The sequence below is a fragment of the Manacus vitellinus genome, unplaced genomic scaffold (genome assembly GCF_001715985.3).
Source record: "Manacus vitellinus isolate BGI_N305 unplaced genomic scaffold, ASM171598v3 scaffold_0_pilon, whole genome shotgun sequence".
In the NCBI taxonomy this organism is placed as follows: Eukaryota; Metazoa; Chordata; class Aves; order Passeriformes; family Pipridae; genus Manacus; species Manacus vitellinus.
Genome location: NW_021938789.1, coordinates 1,514,095 through 1,532,665, shown reverse-complemented (window position 1 = coordinate 1,532,665; position 18,571 = coordinate 1,514,095). Strand labels below are relative to the sequence as shown.

At 40.2% G+C, this 18,571-nt stretch overlaps 1 protein-coding gene across 6 annotated transcripts in view; it reads left to right on the top strand.

Annotated features, from left to right (window-relative positions):
* FAM53A (family with sequence similarity 53 member A) overlaps positions 1-18,571 on the top strand; it is a 70,292-nt gene that overhangs the window by 15,226 nt on the left and 36,495 nt on the right. For 5 of the 6 annotated variants that reach the window (XM_029960663.1, XM_029960656.1, XM_029960672.1 and 2 more), the window contains exons 2-4: positions 5,770-6,016; positions 12,775-12,829; positions 16,977-17,779. In XM_029960663.1, the coding sequence (XP_029816523.1) occupies positions 5,939-6,016; positions 12,775-12,829; positions 16,977-17,779 (936 nt within the window). In that variant the 5' untranslated portion in view covers positions 5,770-5,938. Of the gene's footprint in view, positions 1-4,849; positions 4,959-5,769; positions 6,017-12,774; positions 12,830-16,976; positions 17,780-18,571 lie in introns of those variants that run through there. The other variant, XM_008920944.3, reaches the window with a different exon arrangement.

Below are 18,571 nucleotides of genomic sequence, written 5' to 3'. Positions count from 1 at the left end.
TACCTATCTCCCAAAACACTGATGCGTAATTTCATAGCTGCAGGAAACTTTGCAATTAAAACTTTTTTTTTTTTTTTACATTATGTGGAATTTGGGAAGGTTTGCAGAATAGCCACACTGCAAATTAATGCTGAAAAGGATAGAGTCCAAATAATTCTCTTTAAATGCCTGCTATCGAGAACCTTTCTGGGCTAAAAGTTAATAATAGACTTATGTTGTAAGGAATGCTTAGCCTCCCTGTGAACTTCTTAGCACTGTAGTAAATATGTATTTTTAGAAGTAGAATGTTCTCTTTCCTTTTGGAAGCTGGAATTTTGCATTGCAAGAAACTAGACATTCTGTAGCTTTTTTTCAGATGGCATAAGGCATTAGCTTGGCAGTTTCTGTAAAGCTGGTCTTCCAACTTTGTGTTGCTTCAAGCATAACTGGGATGGGACAGACAATGCTCTGTTAAATCTTGATCAGTTTTGTGTGATGTTTCAATTTTGAAATGCTCCTTGGATGCTGCAGAAAGTGCCAGGAGGCAAAAAATCACATTGTCTTTCATCTAGAGTCTAGTAGCAAAATCATCTAGATCTGGAGTTAGTACTGCTGGAGTGATTAGCTACTTTGGCTTGCTGAAGCAGAGATAATATTTTAAAGGGCCTACTTATCCGAATTGGAATTTTGACTCTAGTTAATCCTTTTCTTCTGCTGGGAGCAGGCTAAGTGTGTCTGTATGGGGCTGTTGGTAATAAGGGTCCCATGAAGTGCTCAGAGCAAAGATAGGAGATAGTGTGAAGTAACAGAAAAGAGGGAACAACCTTCTGTGTTCTCACAGGTAATTTTAGTACCATAGGCAGAAAAAGATGGGGTTGCGACCGTCAAGAAACACCTACATTTGTGTTATGGGGAAATCATCTGAAAATCTTGTGATCTCTTCTTTATCCAAGATGGAACTTCCAGAAACAGAGAAGAAATTGTTAGAAGCATTTCAAACAAATGTAAATTTTCCCATCGAGATGAGCTGTTGCTGGAACATTTTGTCCTGCAGGATGCAAGGAGGAGGAGGAGTGGGTTGGAAATGAGTCTGGCTGCCTTACTTTCTTAGAGCCAAGAAGAGATTTTTGTATTGGCTTTTGTGTTCTTCATCAGGACTCTTCATCTCTTTGAAAGTAGGTTGTCAAATTGAATGAGCCTCTGACATCCTTTAATTGACTGGGAGGTTGGGTAATCCATATTTTTAGTAGTCTTCCCAAAAAAGACACCAGTGATGTCACTGAGAAGATACAGAATTCGTGACATGAGCACTTCTTTTCTATCTCCACTGTTAATTTTGGCAGAGATTTTACAAGTCATTACTACTTGTGGCTAAACTTTTAAAGAAATAAAACCTCTCTTCTTTAATAGTACTATAGAGATAGAATAATGAATCTTTACTTTTCTCAACCTTCAGAATGAATAGAACAGAACTTTTAAATCAGAGACAATGGTGATACTGATTCTATCACAGCTCATTCTCCAACTGTGAGGAATGTTAGCTTTGGCTTGCATTTAGAGTTTGATTTTTATATTCCATTTATTCCATTTCATTAGTCTACCTTTCAACAATAAAAATAGCTTCTTCCCCCTGCCTCACCTCTGCCCCCCAGCTTAAGAAGATCCTAGGAAGATTAAGTCTCTCCCAGGACAGAGACTGACTAACATCTTTTGTTGTGTATGTTTATCTTGGAGGTCTCAGCTTTCTCACTGTTCTACCTAAGGGAATAGTGTTAAGGGAAAGCTGGCCATAATCTTGTAGGACTTCATCCAACTTGGAGCTCCAAGGGCTATTGTTGTTACCTCAAGGCTTGGAGGATATCAGTGTTTGAACTTGCATGCCTGGCTCTGCTGCTGCCTGCAGGGACTTGGTGACACAGAGGTGTGTGCCTGCAGGTTGCATGGACAGTAAGGCAGAACTGGAGCACGAGCACTCCAGCAGCACTTGGATGTTGGAGCACGAGGTCTGTGCCATGAGCCAGCTGAAACAAATGATAATTCAGCAGGATCCATGGTGCCCTAACAGGGATGGTCAAATGGTTCGTGTTACTGAAAATCCAATTAGTTTGAAGTGCCAAGCAGTTTGAGCAGATTCAGCCTGATAAGCATAAAGTGCATGAAAAGGAGAGACTGAAAAACGAAGTTGGCTGCCTTTAATCAGCTCTGGAAAAACAGTATGGTGGAAAAAGTACATAAAGCAAACAGTTTGCTCTCTCTCTGGGTACATTAAATACATAGCACAGCAGAGAGTCTTGAAATAAACAAAACCCCCCAAACAGATGAAAATACAATGAGGAACTTCCTTCTACTAGAAGGTAATAAGGGACAAAGTGCTTGAAAATACATATTAATAAAGTTTTAAGATTATAACAGCTGAGTGAAGCTAAGAATGCTTAACAACTCTTAAGCATCTCTTGTCTCCTGGCAGCCAGTATTAATTAGCAAAGATGAGGGAAGCAATTCCTGGTGCAGTACAAATATTTCAACTAGAGTGAACCAGGATGTTGGTCACTGAGTTGAGATGCTGAGGCTGCAGAGGTGATTTTTGGATCACTTTGAGCTGTTAAGTTTAACTAGTCAAAGGAATATGAATTGTAAAAGGAAAATGGGAGCAAAACATGTTCAAACCATGCTTCAGGAGGAGATGTCTAATTCCTAATTATAGGAGAATCTGCCTGGCTCAGTGTAGGAAATGCTGATGTCAACTGGCTTTCTTGTGTGGCTTATTTCTTTTTTTTTTTCTGACGCTGTAGTTGGACAGGTACTTGGACAAGCAGTGTCAGCATCCCACAATGTGCCCACACAAGCATTTGTGTCCAGTTCATGGCAAACCAGACTGGGGAACTGATCCAGCTGGAAAGCAACCTTTCCCAGAAACAAAAGGAAGTGCTTTGGTTTTATCCAGCTATAAAAATTCCTTGATCTAGTTCTCTGTGATGAGCAGAAACACTTGTGCTGGCACACTGCTGTGGGCCACAAATAACCAGGGAAGGAAATATGTTGGCAGTTGTGGTGGCAGCTGAGGTGTATCAGACTGCAGCCTAGAATGGCTTTTGTTGGTAGGAGCATGTTGGTGACATTTTGTCCCCTTAAACATTCATTGTGTCATCATTAACAAGGGCTGCCCAGTAGGAACAGATTGTTAGTGTGAAACAGTTAATACCAAGCACATTCGAGGAAGATGAGGATGGAATTCTCTTGCAAAGCCAGCTTCTGATCTGAGCTAAAAGCCCTACTCACTCTTAGTGTTGTGCTTCCTACTGAGAAATGGAATTTACTCCTGAGGAGAGCAGTAGAAAGTGGGAGCAGGTAGATGAAGGCTTGTCTGGCTGACAGCACCTTTTCACCCCTGTGAACTTAAAAAAATATCTTTCTCAATGGAGCATGTCTCCATTTGAAAAAGTATTGCTGGTAAGCGTGAGCTGCTGAAATGAAACTTTTTGGGGGGGAATTTCCACATTGATTGTGTTTCAGAACTTACTGGGTTTCATGATGTCAGAAAGAGCCCGAGTGGCTGCAGCTCCCAAGTATTAACTTTCAGTAGGTGGTAGGATTTACAAACGTGGGTAACTGTACAATTCAGCATGATTCTGAAAGTGCCACGCTTCAGTGATCTCATTTGGTTTCCCTTTATCCTTTCATTCAATTGGTTCCTTAACTAAAATCTAATATCATTCTGTCTAGTCTCTCCTTATTGTAGCTTGTATTAAGCTGACTTAAAATTTCAGAGAAATATTTGAAGATTGGAAGTACTAAGCAAAATATTAACGTAACATTATAGTTAACTGATTACAGATCAAAACCTTTTTCTCCCACCTGCGGTAGTTTTATTTAATTTGTTTTTTTTCTTGAGGGGAAAAAACCTCTCACACAAATTCTTCTATGGCCCATCCAAACAGAAGTAATTTAAACATTCTGCTCATCTTGTTCTTATTAGTAGCCTCTTACTTGTGGAAATACTCATCCTTAACATGGAACTGAAAGTCTTGGTGCCAGTTACTAAGGTCTTCAGCTTCAGTATGTTTTCAGTCTGTATAGGGACAATTTCTAACCCCCACTCAGCCTTTATTTTGACTTCTATTCTGGATTTCTAGATATAGTTTAAGCTTCACCAGGTGTAAAAGGGACACAGCAGTGTTAGATTGTGCTGCTCTAGATACTGCTGTGTTCCCATGCTTGCCCTTAAACTTGCTTAGCACTTCATGAACCACACTTGGCTTTGACAGATGCTCACATGGAACAGTGTATATGCAACTCTGATGGTTTTTAATATTTGACTTGATGTAATTTCAGAAGATGTGGTAAATATTTCAAGTTGTGTGCTTCCCTGAAAGACAGGACACATCCAGTAAAAACAGACCAGTCGAAGTTTCAGCTATCTGGGTGGCATCATTTGTGGTGAAAAAAGCACTTCTAAGCGTCCTATCTTATAGCACACACAAAATAAGTAGATACCAGAATGAGGCCAAAAGATGGGCAGAAGTTGTGTTTGTGGGGCAGCTTTCAGGCTAAGGGGGGCTAGTATGTGGTAGACTGCTGTGAAGGTGAAATAGTGTATGGTTAGCATATGAAAATCATATTTGAGGATGTACTCAGAGGAAACAGGTTTAAAAGATAATCTAACATCACCATTAATACTATTAATATCTTAGTTTTGAATGGGTTTAACTTGGCTCATGCCCTCAAGTGGCTTTTTTCCTTGCTACTGCTGGTTATTTAAATAGCTGGTAAGTAGCAGTGTGGAAGAGGCAATATTTTACGGAAACATTAATTGAAAATTATTATTTTCTGCTATTGTTTTTTACTGTAGACATTAAAAACTAGCAAATGGAAGTAAAATTTAAGGTCCTAGCAGCATCAGTGTTCCTTCCCCAAGCCTCATGTTGCTTTGTTTAAATTTGGAAATACCTCTACGTGGATCTCTTCCCTCTTTTTATTCCGTAAGTGGTCACTGAATATGCTTGACCAAATTAAATCATAAGCAAGAATGGTTAATGCAGTTCACTAGAGAGAGGGGAAGAAAATATGTGGGGGATGTTTAGGATAAAAAGAGGCAGCTGGTGAACCAAATGCTTTTGATTTAGATGACTGCTCACAGAATAAAGATATCTAAGTTGTTGTCTGTGATACTTTTATGTGCATGGGAATCTGTCCTGCTTATCAATGTAAGATCTGGTGTTTGCTGACAGGTAACAATTATGTAACCTTAAAAAAAAAAAAGAAAAATCAGAGAGGAATACATTAAAAATAGCTGAGGGTTTGGGAAGCAGTTATTGTGTTGGAGCTACCCACTGCTCCACTTTTCTTTTTAAGGAGTGATGAAACAATGTGGTAGAATGTCTTGAAATGGTTAAAGGTGTAGAACAGCGTGGTGGGTATGTGTGTGTTTCATATGCTGTTCCAGAATACCTGGCTAGTTTAAATGAGGGAAAGCTGAAGTCTTCCTTCTGCCTTGGATCAAAATCCTGGGTAGAATCAGTTTTAATAGTAGGAAACAGCAAAATAATACCCTGATCTTTACTATGTATGAATCTCATCTCCTTTCTGAAGTTGTAATCATTGAAACCTCAATAGGAGTATTCTTTCATGAGTGGAGACATGTAATCTGAATTGCCAGGTGTTGGCACTGGTCACAGAGGGATATATTTACATGAAGGCATGGTCCAAATAAGAGTTGTTTTATTGCAATATTAACTACAATGTACACAAGAATTTTTCTGACTTTTTCCTTTTTCTACTCCAATTTTACAGGAAATCAGACATGATACACTGACAGCATTTGGAAATAAACTTTGGCAGTAAGATGGAAGCATAAATCTCAAGCCTTTAGACCAAAACAGAAATGGCTCATGAGTATTGAAAGAAGATACTGAAGAGCCTCCAACACTTCTGTGTGAGCAGTGGAAAAGGAACAACTACCATGGTAACACTAATAACTGAAAAGCTGCAGAACCAGAGCTTGGATGATCTGACCTGTAAAACATACAATATTAATCTGGTAAGGATCTACTAAAAAAAACATGTCACTCAGAACTACAAAATGAATTCAAGAATGTAGATCAGCCAGAATTCAGCTATTTAAGTTAGGGCTGGTTTGCAAAGTGGGGTGAGAGTTGTAAGCAGGGGGGAAAAGTAAAATTTAAGTGTATGGTCCCTTCTTGAAGTGATACTTTCTTATTTTAATGACCTTTTTAACCTTACTGCTTCAATTCAAATAGTGAAAAGATGGTTCTCTTAATGAAATAGTGTTCTAATGACTGAAAAGAATTATCAGATCTTAGGATTTCTTTTTTACAAAAAACCAAGTACTTGTATGGGTTGAAGTTTTCTTCACTTCATATAACCAAGTGCTTGATATCTTTGTATCTGACAACAGTATTTACAAAAATCCCTGACTGCCACATAGTTAACTATCAGCACTGGGAAAAAGGAGAACAGGTCATCAAATAAAAACAGTTCAATTAAAAGTCAGGCCACTGTCAGACTGTTCTTTGATGCTAATAGAGCAGATCAGTGCTTTATCAGTGTCTCAGAGGCCTGGTGCTCTGAAACATTCTGTAATGTTTATAGTGTTATTTTTTGCTGGTTTAGTCTCTGGACCCGTGATGTGGTTCAAGCATGTTATTCAGGCACTAAGGAATCTATTCCCTTGTGAGTGAAATACTATCTACTCCTGAGTATGCAGTGCAGAACAGTCTCTTATCAATTTTAGGTGCCTGCCTGAGAACCCTGAGACCATATTCTATATGTAATGCAGAATAGCTTTGTTTTACTGACTGCAATTGCAGTGGCACCCTTCTCCAGGTCAAACCTGAAGGTTCCAACGGGGCACAAAAAAATAATTTGACTAAAAGTCAAAGTATTGTTCAACTCTAGTTCTGTTACTTTTTAAAATAATAATGCAGACATCGGACCTGAAGCATGTCAGTTACTTTTACAGTAAGATTCTGCCTCTGTTGTAACTTGTATTTAAACAAGTGAACTCTTCTTCCTTATTTCATGAGCACAAAGCAGGTGAAGCATATCTTGAATGAGGTGGAGTTTGTGCACAAACACCTGCAATTCTCATATCCAATACTTTGTCCAGTAAGGATATCTAATAGTAGACCTCAGTCAAGTGGTTTTATTTTCAAAACTGTAACAGGTCCATTCCGAGTTCCTCTAATAATTGCTTTTAATTTTTTCTTCGTCTTAAATACGTGCTATTCTTGAAAGGCAGATTTAAGGTCTTGGAAGGATGTTACCTCTCAGAAGTGCTTACTCACTCAACTGGCAGTTATTTTGTCTGGTTTGATGAAGCATTTGGGATCTGTAGAAGGATCTGCTGTATCTGTGAACTGGCAAAGTCATCATTTGTAATTAAACTCAGGGCCTAAGTGTGAGCCAATGATGACTTGTAACCAGTAGCAGTGTTTGTAACTAAACATCTAGTGGCATCCTGTAATTTCTAATTTTTGAGGTCTTAAAGTTTGCATAAATTTGGAAACTGAACTGTCTTTTTGCTGATAGTCACTGTAGGTTTTGGACCAGAGACCTCTAAGAGTAGAGAAGAATGTATTACTGCTTTTGCACTGTGTGGAGTCTGTACCAGGAGTATGTTCTGTTGTAGGTTGGTTGTGTTTTATTCCTGTCCTTATCTGTACTTACAATAAAGCATGAAAAAGAACAAGTGGAGCGGAAAATGGCACATGATGTCTCATCAGTTGTTTCCCCCTCACCCTTCTCCTGCTCCTCTCCTCCTTTTATCTGTCAAGTAATTGGTTTTGTAAGTGCTTTAGTTCTTAGAGAAAATGGGTTCTGGGGCCAGGAACAGGTTCTGTTTGTACACAATGACACCCTGAAAAAGTGTGGAAATTGCGTGGTGAGGTGTGGGAATAGCGAAGCAACTGTGAATTAAAGTGTGCAACTAGGTTGCTCCCTACCAAAAAGAATTCCTGGGAGCAAATGATGGCTTCCTGACTAAAATGCAAACCTAAGAGGGTAAAAAGTATCACTGGTAAAGACAATTGCTACATTTTAATAACAGAAAATGACTACTAGTGGGGGTCTAGTATCAGTGCTAGCATATTTAGTCTTTTTGGCAAGAAGTTCAGGTCAATGCTGTAGTTTCTTCTAATAGCAGCAGCAATTCAGAGCAATTCTGAAATGATCTTGCTGCACCTTCTGTTCCTTGTGCTGGCACAAAGTTTTGTGGCATCATGTGGTGAACAAACATTGTGAGCTGGTCGAGGATTAAGACTAACTTTTCTTGCCTGGGTTAATGTTGTTAACCCTTATCAGTTTCCTGATACCTTTTGCAGTGCATCTGCACAAGGTGCCGTCTTGGCACAGGGAGATAAAATAGCTGGGGAAAAGCTATTCTGTAATACAGCTCATGAATGAGGGTTATAAAAGGAAAAAAGAATAGTGCTTTCAAAGCTGTTTGCTATGCAGCCAAGCTGGGCATAAAGACAACATGTATAGGCCATAGTACACTTTTTTCATTTGTATAAGCTCTATGATGACAAAGTACCTTTCTTTTATGTTGTAAAATACTGGCTGTAGCTTTTTACTGCTCTGTTAAATGACATGCTAATTTTCCAAGGTGGTATAACTCATGTAATTTAGCCAGTTCATGCTCAGTTATGTTGTGTAGCCTTGTCCTGCACCTACCTTCAGAAAAAAACCCCAAATGATTGAGTGTCCTGCTGTAGAAGGAGGAAGGCTGTCCCAAGCTTTTATCTCAAGTGAGTACTGTAGCTCACAAAGTAAAGTCATGTCCCTGGTTGCTCAACTCTACCTTGCAACAGTGAGAAGTTCTGCAAGCACATTGTGGCTTTCGTGGGTTGACAGCAGGATTAAATCAAATAGTTGGTTTCTATTCCCCTGAACACAGATCTCTTAAATCAAAAGTCTTGAGGATTTTTCTGTACATTCTGACTAAACTTGTGCCTTTTGGTATTTGAGTTGGTTTGTGAAGTAACAGCATGTGAGCTGTAACACTTCAGGGTGTGGTATTAAGAAGGAAATGTGAAGATCTCCAGACAAGCATTTGTGAAAGGAAGAGTTTCTACTGTAAAAACCTTTAGTACATGCTGGTTATCGTTTTCAATTTTTGAATCTTACTTGTGTTGAAAGACTTAGAATTGGGCTGAATTCCTTGGATGGAAAGCCACTGGCCCAAAGACTTGACTTAATCACTTCTTCATGTCCTGAGAAAGGGCCAAATGTTCCTCCTCACTCCTCCCTAGGTAGTTGTCTTTGAAGGATATTTGGTAGAGAGATGGAGGTCTGGCATGGCCTATTTAAACCAAGTCCCATCTGTGTGGTGGTGGTTAAATTAGTACTTGAGTGATAAACACTGACTTTCCTGTGGTTTGGAAAGAGTGCTGATAAATTGGAATAACTCAGATACACTTGTAAACTTGAAAAAACTGTCTTGAAATTAAAGCCATTAATTTTAAAATTATGAAGTCATCATTCTGAGAATAATGAGGAGGATAGCACAGGCTGTGAAGTTGTTAATGTAGTAGATTGGAGTGTAGAAGAATAGCCAGAATTATTTTTGTTGCAGTTGGCTTCCGCGAGCAAAGAACACTTTTTAAATTAGTGATGGAAATTATAATTCGTTGTCAGCCTCACTTGCATGGCTCTACCACTTACTCAGTTCAGACTAGGTGTCTTTTGGAGTGAATATTTTAACGAAAGAACAGCTGCTAAGACTCAGTAAACCAACTGAAACTTGCAGCACTGTCCTAAATGTTATACCACACATTTCCTTTCCTTTTGAGCATAGTCTCTCCATCTGCACAAAAAAGGTTCTATTTGTGAACAAACATTTCAAAATAGATGCACTTTTTATCATGAAGCGAATAATTCCAACCTCAGGTGAAAATTGTAGCTTTATTGTTTTGTGTGTCTATCTTAAAATCTGTCTTTTTTGCCCTAGGAAATTCACAAGAGGCAGGAGATCTTGGTGGGTGTTTTAATATCTATTCAAAAAGCAGTAGTTGGAAGATGAATGTGTTTCCTCTTCAGGAAACTGACCTTCTTGAATAATTTGGCCTTATTCTAAGGAAGATTTCCTTCACAAAGAGGGCAGCAGACTTCCCTGTCAAGGTTCTCAGCAACTGCCGTCTCTTTTCAATCATAGTCATAAAAAAAAGCCTTTCATTGAGGAAGTTTCAGGTAGATCATAACACAGAGGGAATGAATGGGGGAGGGTAGAGCATGGCCAGCCCAGGAGAGCTGATAAACTGGTTCAGTGCCCTGTTACAGTAATATCTAGTGGGACTTGTGCCATGTGCTGTATAGATAAAAAGATCCTCCCTCCCATAAAGAATTTACAGCCTGATAGTCTACTCAAGTTTGGACTTCCAGACATCATTAAAATACACCAGCAGACAGTGTTTCCAAGTATTTTAGTTTCAGTTATAGAAAGCCAAGTATATATTGTAAAGTAGGTTTGTTACTTATTATGCCCTTAGTCACTCACCCTTTATTTCAGTGCCTTGGGCTTTTACTGGAAATGGTGCATCTTGTTTTCCTTTTTCAGCATGTGATGTCACATGTGACATTCTTAAGGTTTTTGGTCTGAATCTCCAGCAAAGAGCTTTTTGGTAACTTAGCAAGATTCTGTGTAAGTCATCACTTACGAGACAAGTTGCAGAGGAAATGCATCTGGTCTGTCATAGACCTGAGCACTGACTTCAGTAAAAGCTGATCAGAAATAGCTCCAAGGGTGTGGTTGCTGTCTGTGTTAGAGAACATTGCAGTTCTCTGGAGTACAGATAGTCTCTGTGTGTGATCCCACTTTTTCCATGTTCCCCTCGAAAAATGCTTTCAGTGCTTCACAGCTGTCAAAGATACAGCAGTTTAGTCTCTAAACTGATGGAGAAGACTTTTTAAGGTGGTTAAAGTGCAGGGAGTCAAACAACTTGGACATTGGTGAAGAGAACCTTGTTAAAGATGCATTTGACTGAAAACTATTTGTGAAAACTAAATATCAATCTAATAGTTGCCATGCAGGATTGTCCTTGAGGTTCTGTTCCTTCTGAGCATTGAGTATCTTGGCCTGTGTACATAAATAATCTCTTAAACATCCCTAATTATTATGCTAATGTTAAGTCATCTTACTGCCATTTTCCATGTGGTTCAAGATAAATTAGCTATAAAACTTTTTGACACAGAATTTTGTTCCAAAAACATCTTTTCCTTAGCTACCATCTGATAGTTGAATAGGTTGGTATTGCCCTCCGTTTGGGGAAAGCCAAAGGGGAGGAATTGGCTGAAAAACATAAAGTCGCTTAATTTGTGTGCTTCCCCTTTAGGGACAGCTGAAATGTTACTACTGCTGTTACTCCTGTGTTCCATGTGAAGCCTTGGTAGCTGATTAGAGTAAACAATTGATACTGATTTTTTTTAAATGTGGATACTGTATAACTGAGAGGTTGCAGACTCCAAATGGTTTGAATAGGTCTAATTATCAGCAAATCCAATGGACATTCAAACTTGGAGTTCTACTGTTTACTTAAAGTAGCTTCTTTAAAAAAAAGTTATAAATGCATCTACAGAGGCAAATGTCAAGTAAAAATGAAATGGCTTGTCTCATATGCAGACACTGATAAAAAATCAGAATAAAGATCTGATTGCTCTCCTGTCCTTTCATCTGTTTCCCATTGTTTCCTACCTCTAAAACAATAACACCAAGGGAATATTACCACAACTTAGCGTTTCTCTTGTGTGGGGCTCAAGGATATAAAGTTGTCACTAGCACTGTGTGCTGCTGTACAGCAAAATAAAAAAAAAAAAAAGCTTTGTAGCCCAAGGATGTTTGTTTAAAAATTGACTTTGTATCTGGAAAGGAAGTGTATGTACAATGCTATCTTCTTTGGCTATACACAAGGAACAATGTTCACATAAAGCGTGTTGCTCTTTTTTAGAGCAATCTTCCTCTCCATCCTGAGGTGGTGGGGGGGAGTGAATAATGACCCTTGGGCTGATGGAGCCATGAGCCATTTATTTATAGCTCCTTTATAGGAGGCTGGCTGGCAAGCTCTATGCTTTGTCTGAGAAATCTAGACCATTAAGAATGCCTTTGTAGCAATATTTTCTAGGTAGAATTAGTGAAGAAAATGGAAAACATTCTGCATACAAACTTAATTTGTCTTACTGTGCAAAGAAATGTTTTTGAGGATGGGAAAGATTTTTTTCCAGTGGCTTTACTACCTCAAAGAAATAAGAGAACACTTTGCTACATAGATTATAAAAAAATGTAAAATACTAGCAAAACCTGATTGGAACAGTGTTCATGGTGGTGAACCTCAAGAGCTTGTATGTATTTAATTTAAATAAAGCTATTCTTGTCTCTTAGTTGAAGATGAAGTGTTTTTTGCCTTCTAGCCTTAAGATTGAAAATGGAAACCCAACTGCCAGATTGTAATTTCCTCTCCACTGAAATGAGAATTGGATCAAAGCTTTTTCATTAAGGATGAATTATCGCTCTTAATTTTCCAGTTTATTCACATGAGCTAATGTTGCAACTCTTGAAACAGTTCGATACTTAGCAATATATCAGAAAACATTACAAATAATTACATACCAGAGACTTTATTTATAAAAATCAGCTGTTTGGGAATTTCTTCAAGATATGCTGCAAACCCCCATTCTTTTAAAGGCATTAAGTGCACATATAGGGAAACTGAAAACTGCATGCAGTTTCCTTGAAATGAATGCTGACTCTTTCCACATTTAAAACTTTTTTTTCTCTGATTTCAGTACTCATCTGAGAAGCTGAACAAAAGTGGCAGCTTGTTCCCTTTCGAAATCAATGGTAAGTTCTTCAGAAACCTTAGCTGTGTTTTACTGAGGTAATTGGTATAGCAAGCAGCCTTTCTTTTGTAAATCAGGTGAGGGGGATGGAGCATGCTGCTGTAGAGCCTGCTGGTTTAAGCTGGTCTTTGAACAATACTGGGAATAGCTGGTTGTTAGTTTTGTACTTGTGATCTGCTTTGCATAGTAAAAAGCCCTTGTAACACTTCTTTTTTGTTCAATATCTGCTCTGGTGTACAGAAGCACAGTAATGCTGTTTTTCATGTTAAACATCTCTTCGGGTTCCTCAGCTAGTAAAAGTCTTTATGTACCTTCTTACAGTCTTTGCCACATAGAATATCCAGCATGATGCAAAATACAAGTTGAAGCCCAGTACCCTTATACAAGTGTCATTTCCTTTTATTCCCCCTGGGTCCTATTAGAATAAGAGTAAGTTTTATCTAGCAAAACCAAAAATTTTACTTATTGATATGTAAAGTTGGTACTGCTTTAAGAGATGGACTTGAAATTTTGCATATCCTGTTTTCCTTAAGCATGGAGGATTTTTATTTGCTCAGTGGGACTCCTCATAAAATGTGAATCTTGGTTCGTGTGGAGTTTCAAAGGCAAATGGTGTTTTGTCTTAAATAGCATTGCCAACTAGGCAGGTATCCTGGTGGGAGCCTGTTACAGACCACCCAACCAGGATGAAGAGGCAGACAAAATACTCTCCAAGCAGCTGGGAGAAGTCTCACAATCACTAGCTCTTGCTGTCATGGGGGACTTCAACTTACCAGATGTCTGCTGGGAATACAATACAGCAGAGAGGAAACAGTCTAGGAGGTTCTGGGGGTGTGTGGAAGAGAACTTCCTGACACAGCTGGTGAGTGAGCCAGCCAGGGGAGGTGCCCTGCTGCACGTGCTGTTTGTGAACAGAGAAGGACTGGTGGGTGATGTGCTCAGAGGCTGCCTTGGACATAGCAATTAGGGGGTTTGATGCTTGGAGAAGTGAGGAAGAGGATCAGGAGAACTGCTGCCTTGAAGTTCTGGAGGGCTGACTTTGGCCTGTTTAGGTGGCTGGTTGACAGGGTCCTTTGGGAAGCAGTCCTGAAGGACAGAGGAGTCCAGGAAGGCTGGATGTGCTTTAAGAAGGAAATTCTAAAGGTACAGGAGCAGGCTGTCCCCATGTGCTGAAAGATGAGCCAGTGGGGAAGAAGATTGGTCAGGTTGAACAGAGCTCTGGCTGAAGCTTGAGTTAAATAAGAGAACTGACATTTGGAGGAAGGGGGAGGCAACTCAGGAGGACTTACAAGGATGTTGTGAGGTTATGCAGGGAGAAAATTAGAAGGGCCAGCATCCAAAAAGAACTTAATCTGGCTACTGCCAAAAAGCCCAATTAAAAATTGTTTCTATAAATGCATCAGCAACAAAAGGAAGGCTGACAAGAGTCTCTATCCTTTACTGGATGCAGGGAGAAATATGGGAACAAAGGAGGAGGACAAGGCTGAGATGCTTAATACCCTCTTTGCTACAGTCTTTAATAGTAAGAGCAGCTCTCTGGGTACCCTGTCCCTTTAGCTGGAAGAGAGGATGGGGAACAGAATGAAGCCCCCACAATCCAAGGGGAAATGGTTGATGTGCTACACCACTGAGACACACATAAATCTATGGGGCTGGGTGGGATCCCCCCGGGAGTACTGAGGGATCTGGTGGAAGTGCTCACTGAGCAGCTTTCCATCACTTAACAGCAATCCTGACTCACTGGAAGGGTTCCAGGTGACTGGAGGTTGGCAAATATGACACCCATCTGCATGAATGGCCTGAAGGAGGATCTGGGGAACTACAAGCCCAGCCACCATGGCTTTATGAGAGGCAGGGCCTGTTTGAACAACCTGGTCTCCTTGTATAACAAGGTGACCTGTGTAGTGGATGAGGGAAGGGCTGTTGATGTTGTCCACCTGGACCTTAGTAAAGCATTTGACACAGTTTCCCACAGCATTTTTCTGGAGAAACTGGCTGCCCATGGCTTGGATGGGTGCACTGTGGTGGGGAATGGAATTACATCCAGCTGGTGGCCAGTCACCACTGGTATCTCCGAGGGCACAGTGGCTGGTTCTGTTTAGTATCTTTATCAGTTATCTGGATGAGGGGATTGAGGGCACAAGTTTATGCTCTGGAGAACAAATCCTATGAGGAGCAGCTGAGGGAGCTGGGGCCGGAGAAAAGGAGGCTTAGGGGAGACCTCATTTGTCTCTACAACTCCCTGATGGGAGGTTGTAGCCAAGTGGGGGTCAGCCTCTTCTCCCAGGTAACGAGGGATAGGACAAGAGGAAATGGCCTCAAGTTGCGCCAGTGGGGTTTAGATTGGATATTATGAAAAACTTCTTCACTAAAAGGGTTTTCAAGCATTGGAACAGGCTGCCCAGGGCAGTGATGGAGTGACTATCCCTGGAGGTACTTCAAAGATGTGTAGGTGTGGTGCTTGGGGACATGATTTAGTGGTGGACTTGGTGGTGTGAGGTTAGTGGTTTTACTCTGATCTTAGATCTTTTCTAGTCTAAATGATTAGGTGTTTCTACCACATAAACAATTAAAACACAGGTGCATCTCTTGACTTTTTTTTTTTTTTTTTTACAGTAAACTTTAAACCAGCCTCCTGGCCTGGGAGAAAGCTTCCTAAGTATTTTTAAAGATCAGGCCAGTCCAAGCTAGGAAATTGTCCTACAGTAGATGCTAGGAGTTTCAAACATTAGCTGGATCCCATTGTGTTGGCTGTTTTACTTGCATTGAATTATGGATGGTCCCTGCCTTGAAGAGCTTACATGCTTAAGGCAAAGCACAGTATGTGGTTGTACCCATCTGAAAGAATAGAGGAGGAAGGACAGAGGAATTCTAATAAAACATGTTTGAATAGGCCAGCTGTCTGCACAGTTAAATGATTTTGAGACAATAGGGTGTTCTTTAAATAAGATCCAAATAAACGGGATAATCCATGACATACTTTGGGCATGGAACATGTACAACTATTTGAGCTTGCAACTTTTAAAGCTACTCAGCAAATCTTTTATCTGTTAACTACCCTAAAACTTAGTTTAGACAGTCAACCATAAGAATATACTAGTATTTAATGTTTAGGCTGTATCTAGGTTCTTAAAATAGGCGTATGGGAAAAACCTGCTATTTTAAATATTCTTTCTTTAAAGCTAGGATAAGTGAAACTTACTTGGCTAATTGGTTTAAATTAGCAAATTTTCTAACCAAGCATGAAGCACTGTTAGCTGGCCAACAGTTTTGCTGCTTTTCAATTTGCAAATCCAAAGTCTTCTGTAGTTCTTCTTACACTTCATTGTATAATGTGGAGGAACAGCTGTAAAATGTGCAGAATGTTCTCAAAGAGACGCTTCACAAAAGAGTGAGAGGCTGCACTGGCAGACTGCTTTTAACCCAGCATTGCCACTTCAGATGAGAAGTTGTGCACTATGTCTGCATTCACAGTAAAACTTGCAGGAGGTTCTTAAGAGATACTAATTTTATGCATTGAATTAAGATTTTTTTACTTTTTTTTGCTTATATCCAAAGTGTAGTGGGGGGGAAGGCAACAATCTGATTTAACTTTATACTGTTTCTAATTTAAAGCTTTTCACACCACAAGTATTCTTTAGTAAGGTGTTTTTAATAGAAAAGCTTAACAACCAAATAAAGGACAGCAGTTTGAAGAGATTACCCTGCTCTTGGATTAAAAAAATAAGAATAAAAGTTCCCTGATGGGTTCTCACATTACTTGTTAATCCCTTTTGGTTGTACCTGAGGTTGTTCACTGTTACATGTTTTAATTGTGGTGTGTGCAATGCACTAGGAAACTGTCCCTGTTGTTCTCTGAGAAACACGGTGCTGTAATTATTCAGTATACAGAGAGAAGTATTAACAAGGTGCATACATTGGAATGCTTGGATTGGCTCCTGAAATACTTCAGTCTTCATGTTTTTGGAGTTTTCTAAGTTTTTATAAAGTGAATGCTTGACTGTAGTGTGAAACTTTGATTAAGAGCTGGGTGTATTTGTGGCTCATCCTTCTAAGCTTGCCTTTGATGGTTTTACATTAAACTAGGTTTAAAACAAATAAGTTTTTTTCCCTTTTCATCTTTCACCTGTATCTTTTTCTGTTTTCAGAAGAGAGTCCTTGGAAAGCTTTAAATGGGGGTTACCCAATCCAGACTGACACGACAAGGAATTCAGCTTACCCTTTCCCAGTGTGCCCATTCAGCACCAGCACTACCAGTAATGGTAGTCTGCAGTGGCAGCAGGAATCTTCCAACACATCCATGGTGTCAGGATGGATAAGTGAATTAAACCTTAATGAAAACTCGGGTCAGCCCTTGGCACCGCCAACAAAGCGCCACTGTAGGTCCCTCTCGGAGCCAGACGAGCTGGCTCGCTGTCGGTCACCGTGGAAGCCTGGCAATTCCAAGGTTTGGACTCCCGTGTCAAAGAGACGCTGTAACAGCGGCGGCAGCGCGACCTTGCAGCGCTGCAACAGTCATGGAAGTGCAACCTTACAGAGAAGCACAAGCATCAGTCTGCCACAAAACATACTGTCCCTAAACAACGTCTTCACTATCACCAGCTTCAACACATCACCAGTACCCAGACCTTCCTCTGCCAGCAGCGGGTTTGTGGACAGCAGCGAGGGCAGCACGAGCTCGAGTACCCGCTGGAATTCCGGAGGCCCTTGTGACTTTAACCCAAGGCGCCGCCTCTCCCTCTCCCAGGAGCACATCACCGAGACAGGAAATCTCTTACCTTCAGCCAACAGCACTCCCACCTCCACACCCGAGCTCAGCCGGCGGCAGGGCCTGCTGAGGTGCCGCTCTCAGCCTTGCGTCCTGAACGAAAAGAAAAGCCGGCTGAAGCGCAGACGGGAGGAGGATGTACGATGGAACAGGCCATCGTTAGACTTTTTTAAAATGACACGGGTGAGATCTTATTTCCTCAGTGTGGGAAGGGAACTCTTGCAGGAAGGCTGTTTCTAGATAAACTGTGCTAATTTGTAGTTGTTGCAGATTTGCTTCTGTCCTTGTGCTGGTGGATATCACCTTCAGCAGGATAGCAGGCTGCTATAGGGTGCCATACCCTCTAGCAACTTATATGTTGCTTGCAAAACCCAGTTCTCGAAGTCCAATCTACTTGATATCGAGTGGAGAGAGCTCTGAAAAGATACTTGAAGCAGAGGCCAAAGAAAAATGGCTTGATTTTTCGAAAATGAAGGGAGTGAACATGGTAGCAAAAAACTTAATGTCATTGTGTTCCCAGATGCAATGAGTTCTCAGTAATCTTAGTTCAAATCTGTTTGATTAAGCCTCCCCTTACAGTTTGAGTAATTCCATAAGGCTAAATAAGAGCAAGCAAGCCCCTATAAATGGATTAACTAAAGAAACTGCTAATAAGCAAGTTGGAAATAGTGTTCTAATATGGCAACTGCTTCAGCTCAACGGAGAGGTGTTTTACTCCCAGTTATTCAAAATTCTGCTTCACTCATGAGGGTAAAAGTGCTAATACAAAAACTAGTAAACTTAGTTTATGGCTATAACTTTGCACGTAATACAAATGCATATATACAGCTCATTTTTTTGAGGCTTCTGTGTCCACGGAGTTGAGTGCTACAGTTTAACATGTAAAATTCGATCTTATACTTGTGAATATAACCCTACTGCCTTCAACAGATAACCAGACCTAGAAGGTTTGTGTGAGTAGATCTGCAAACTACC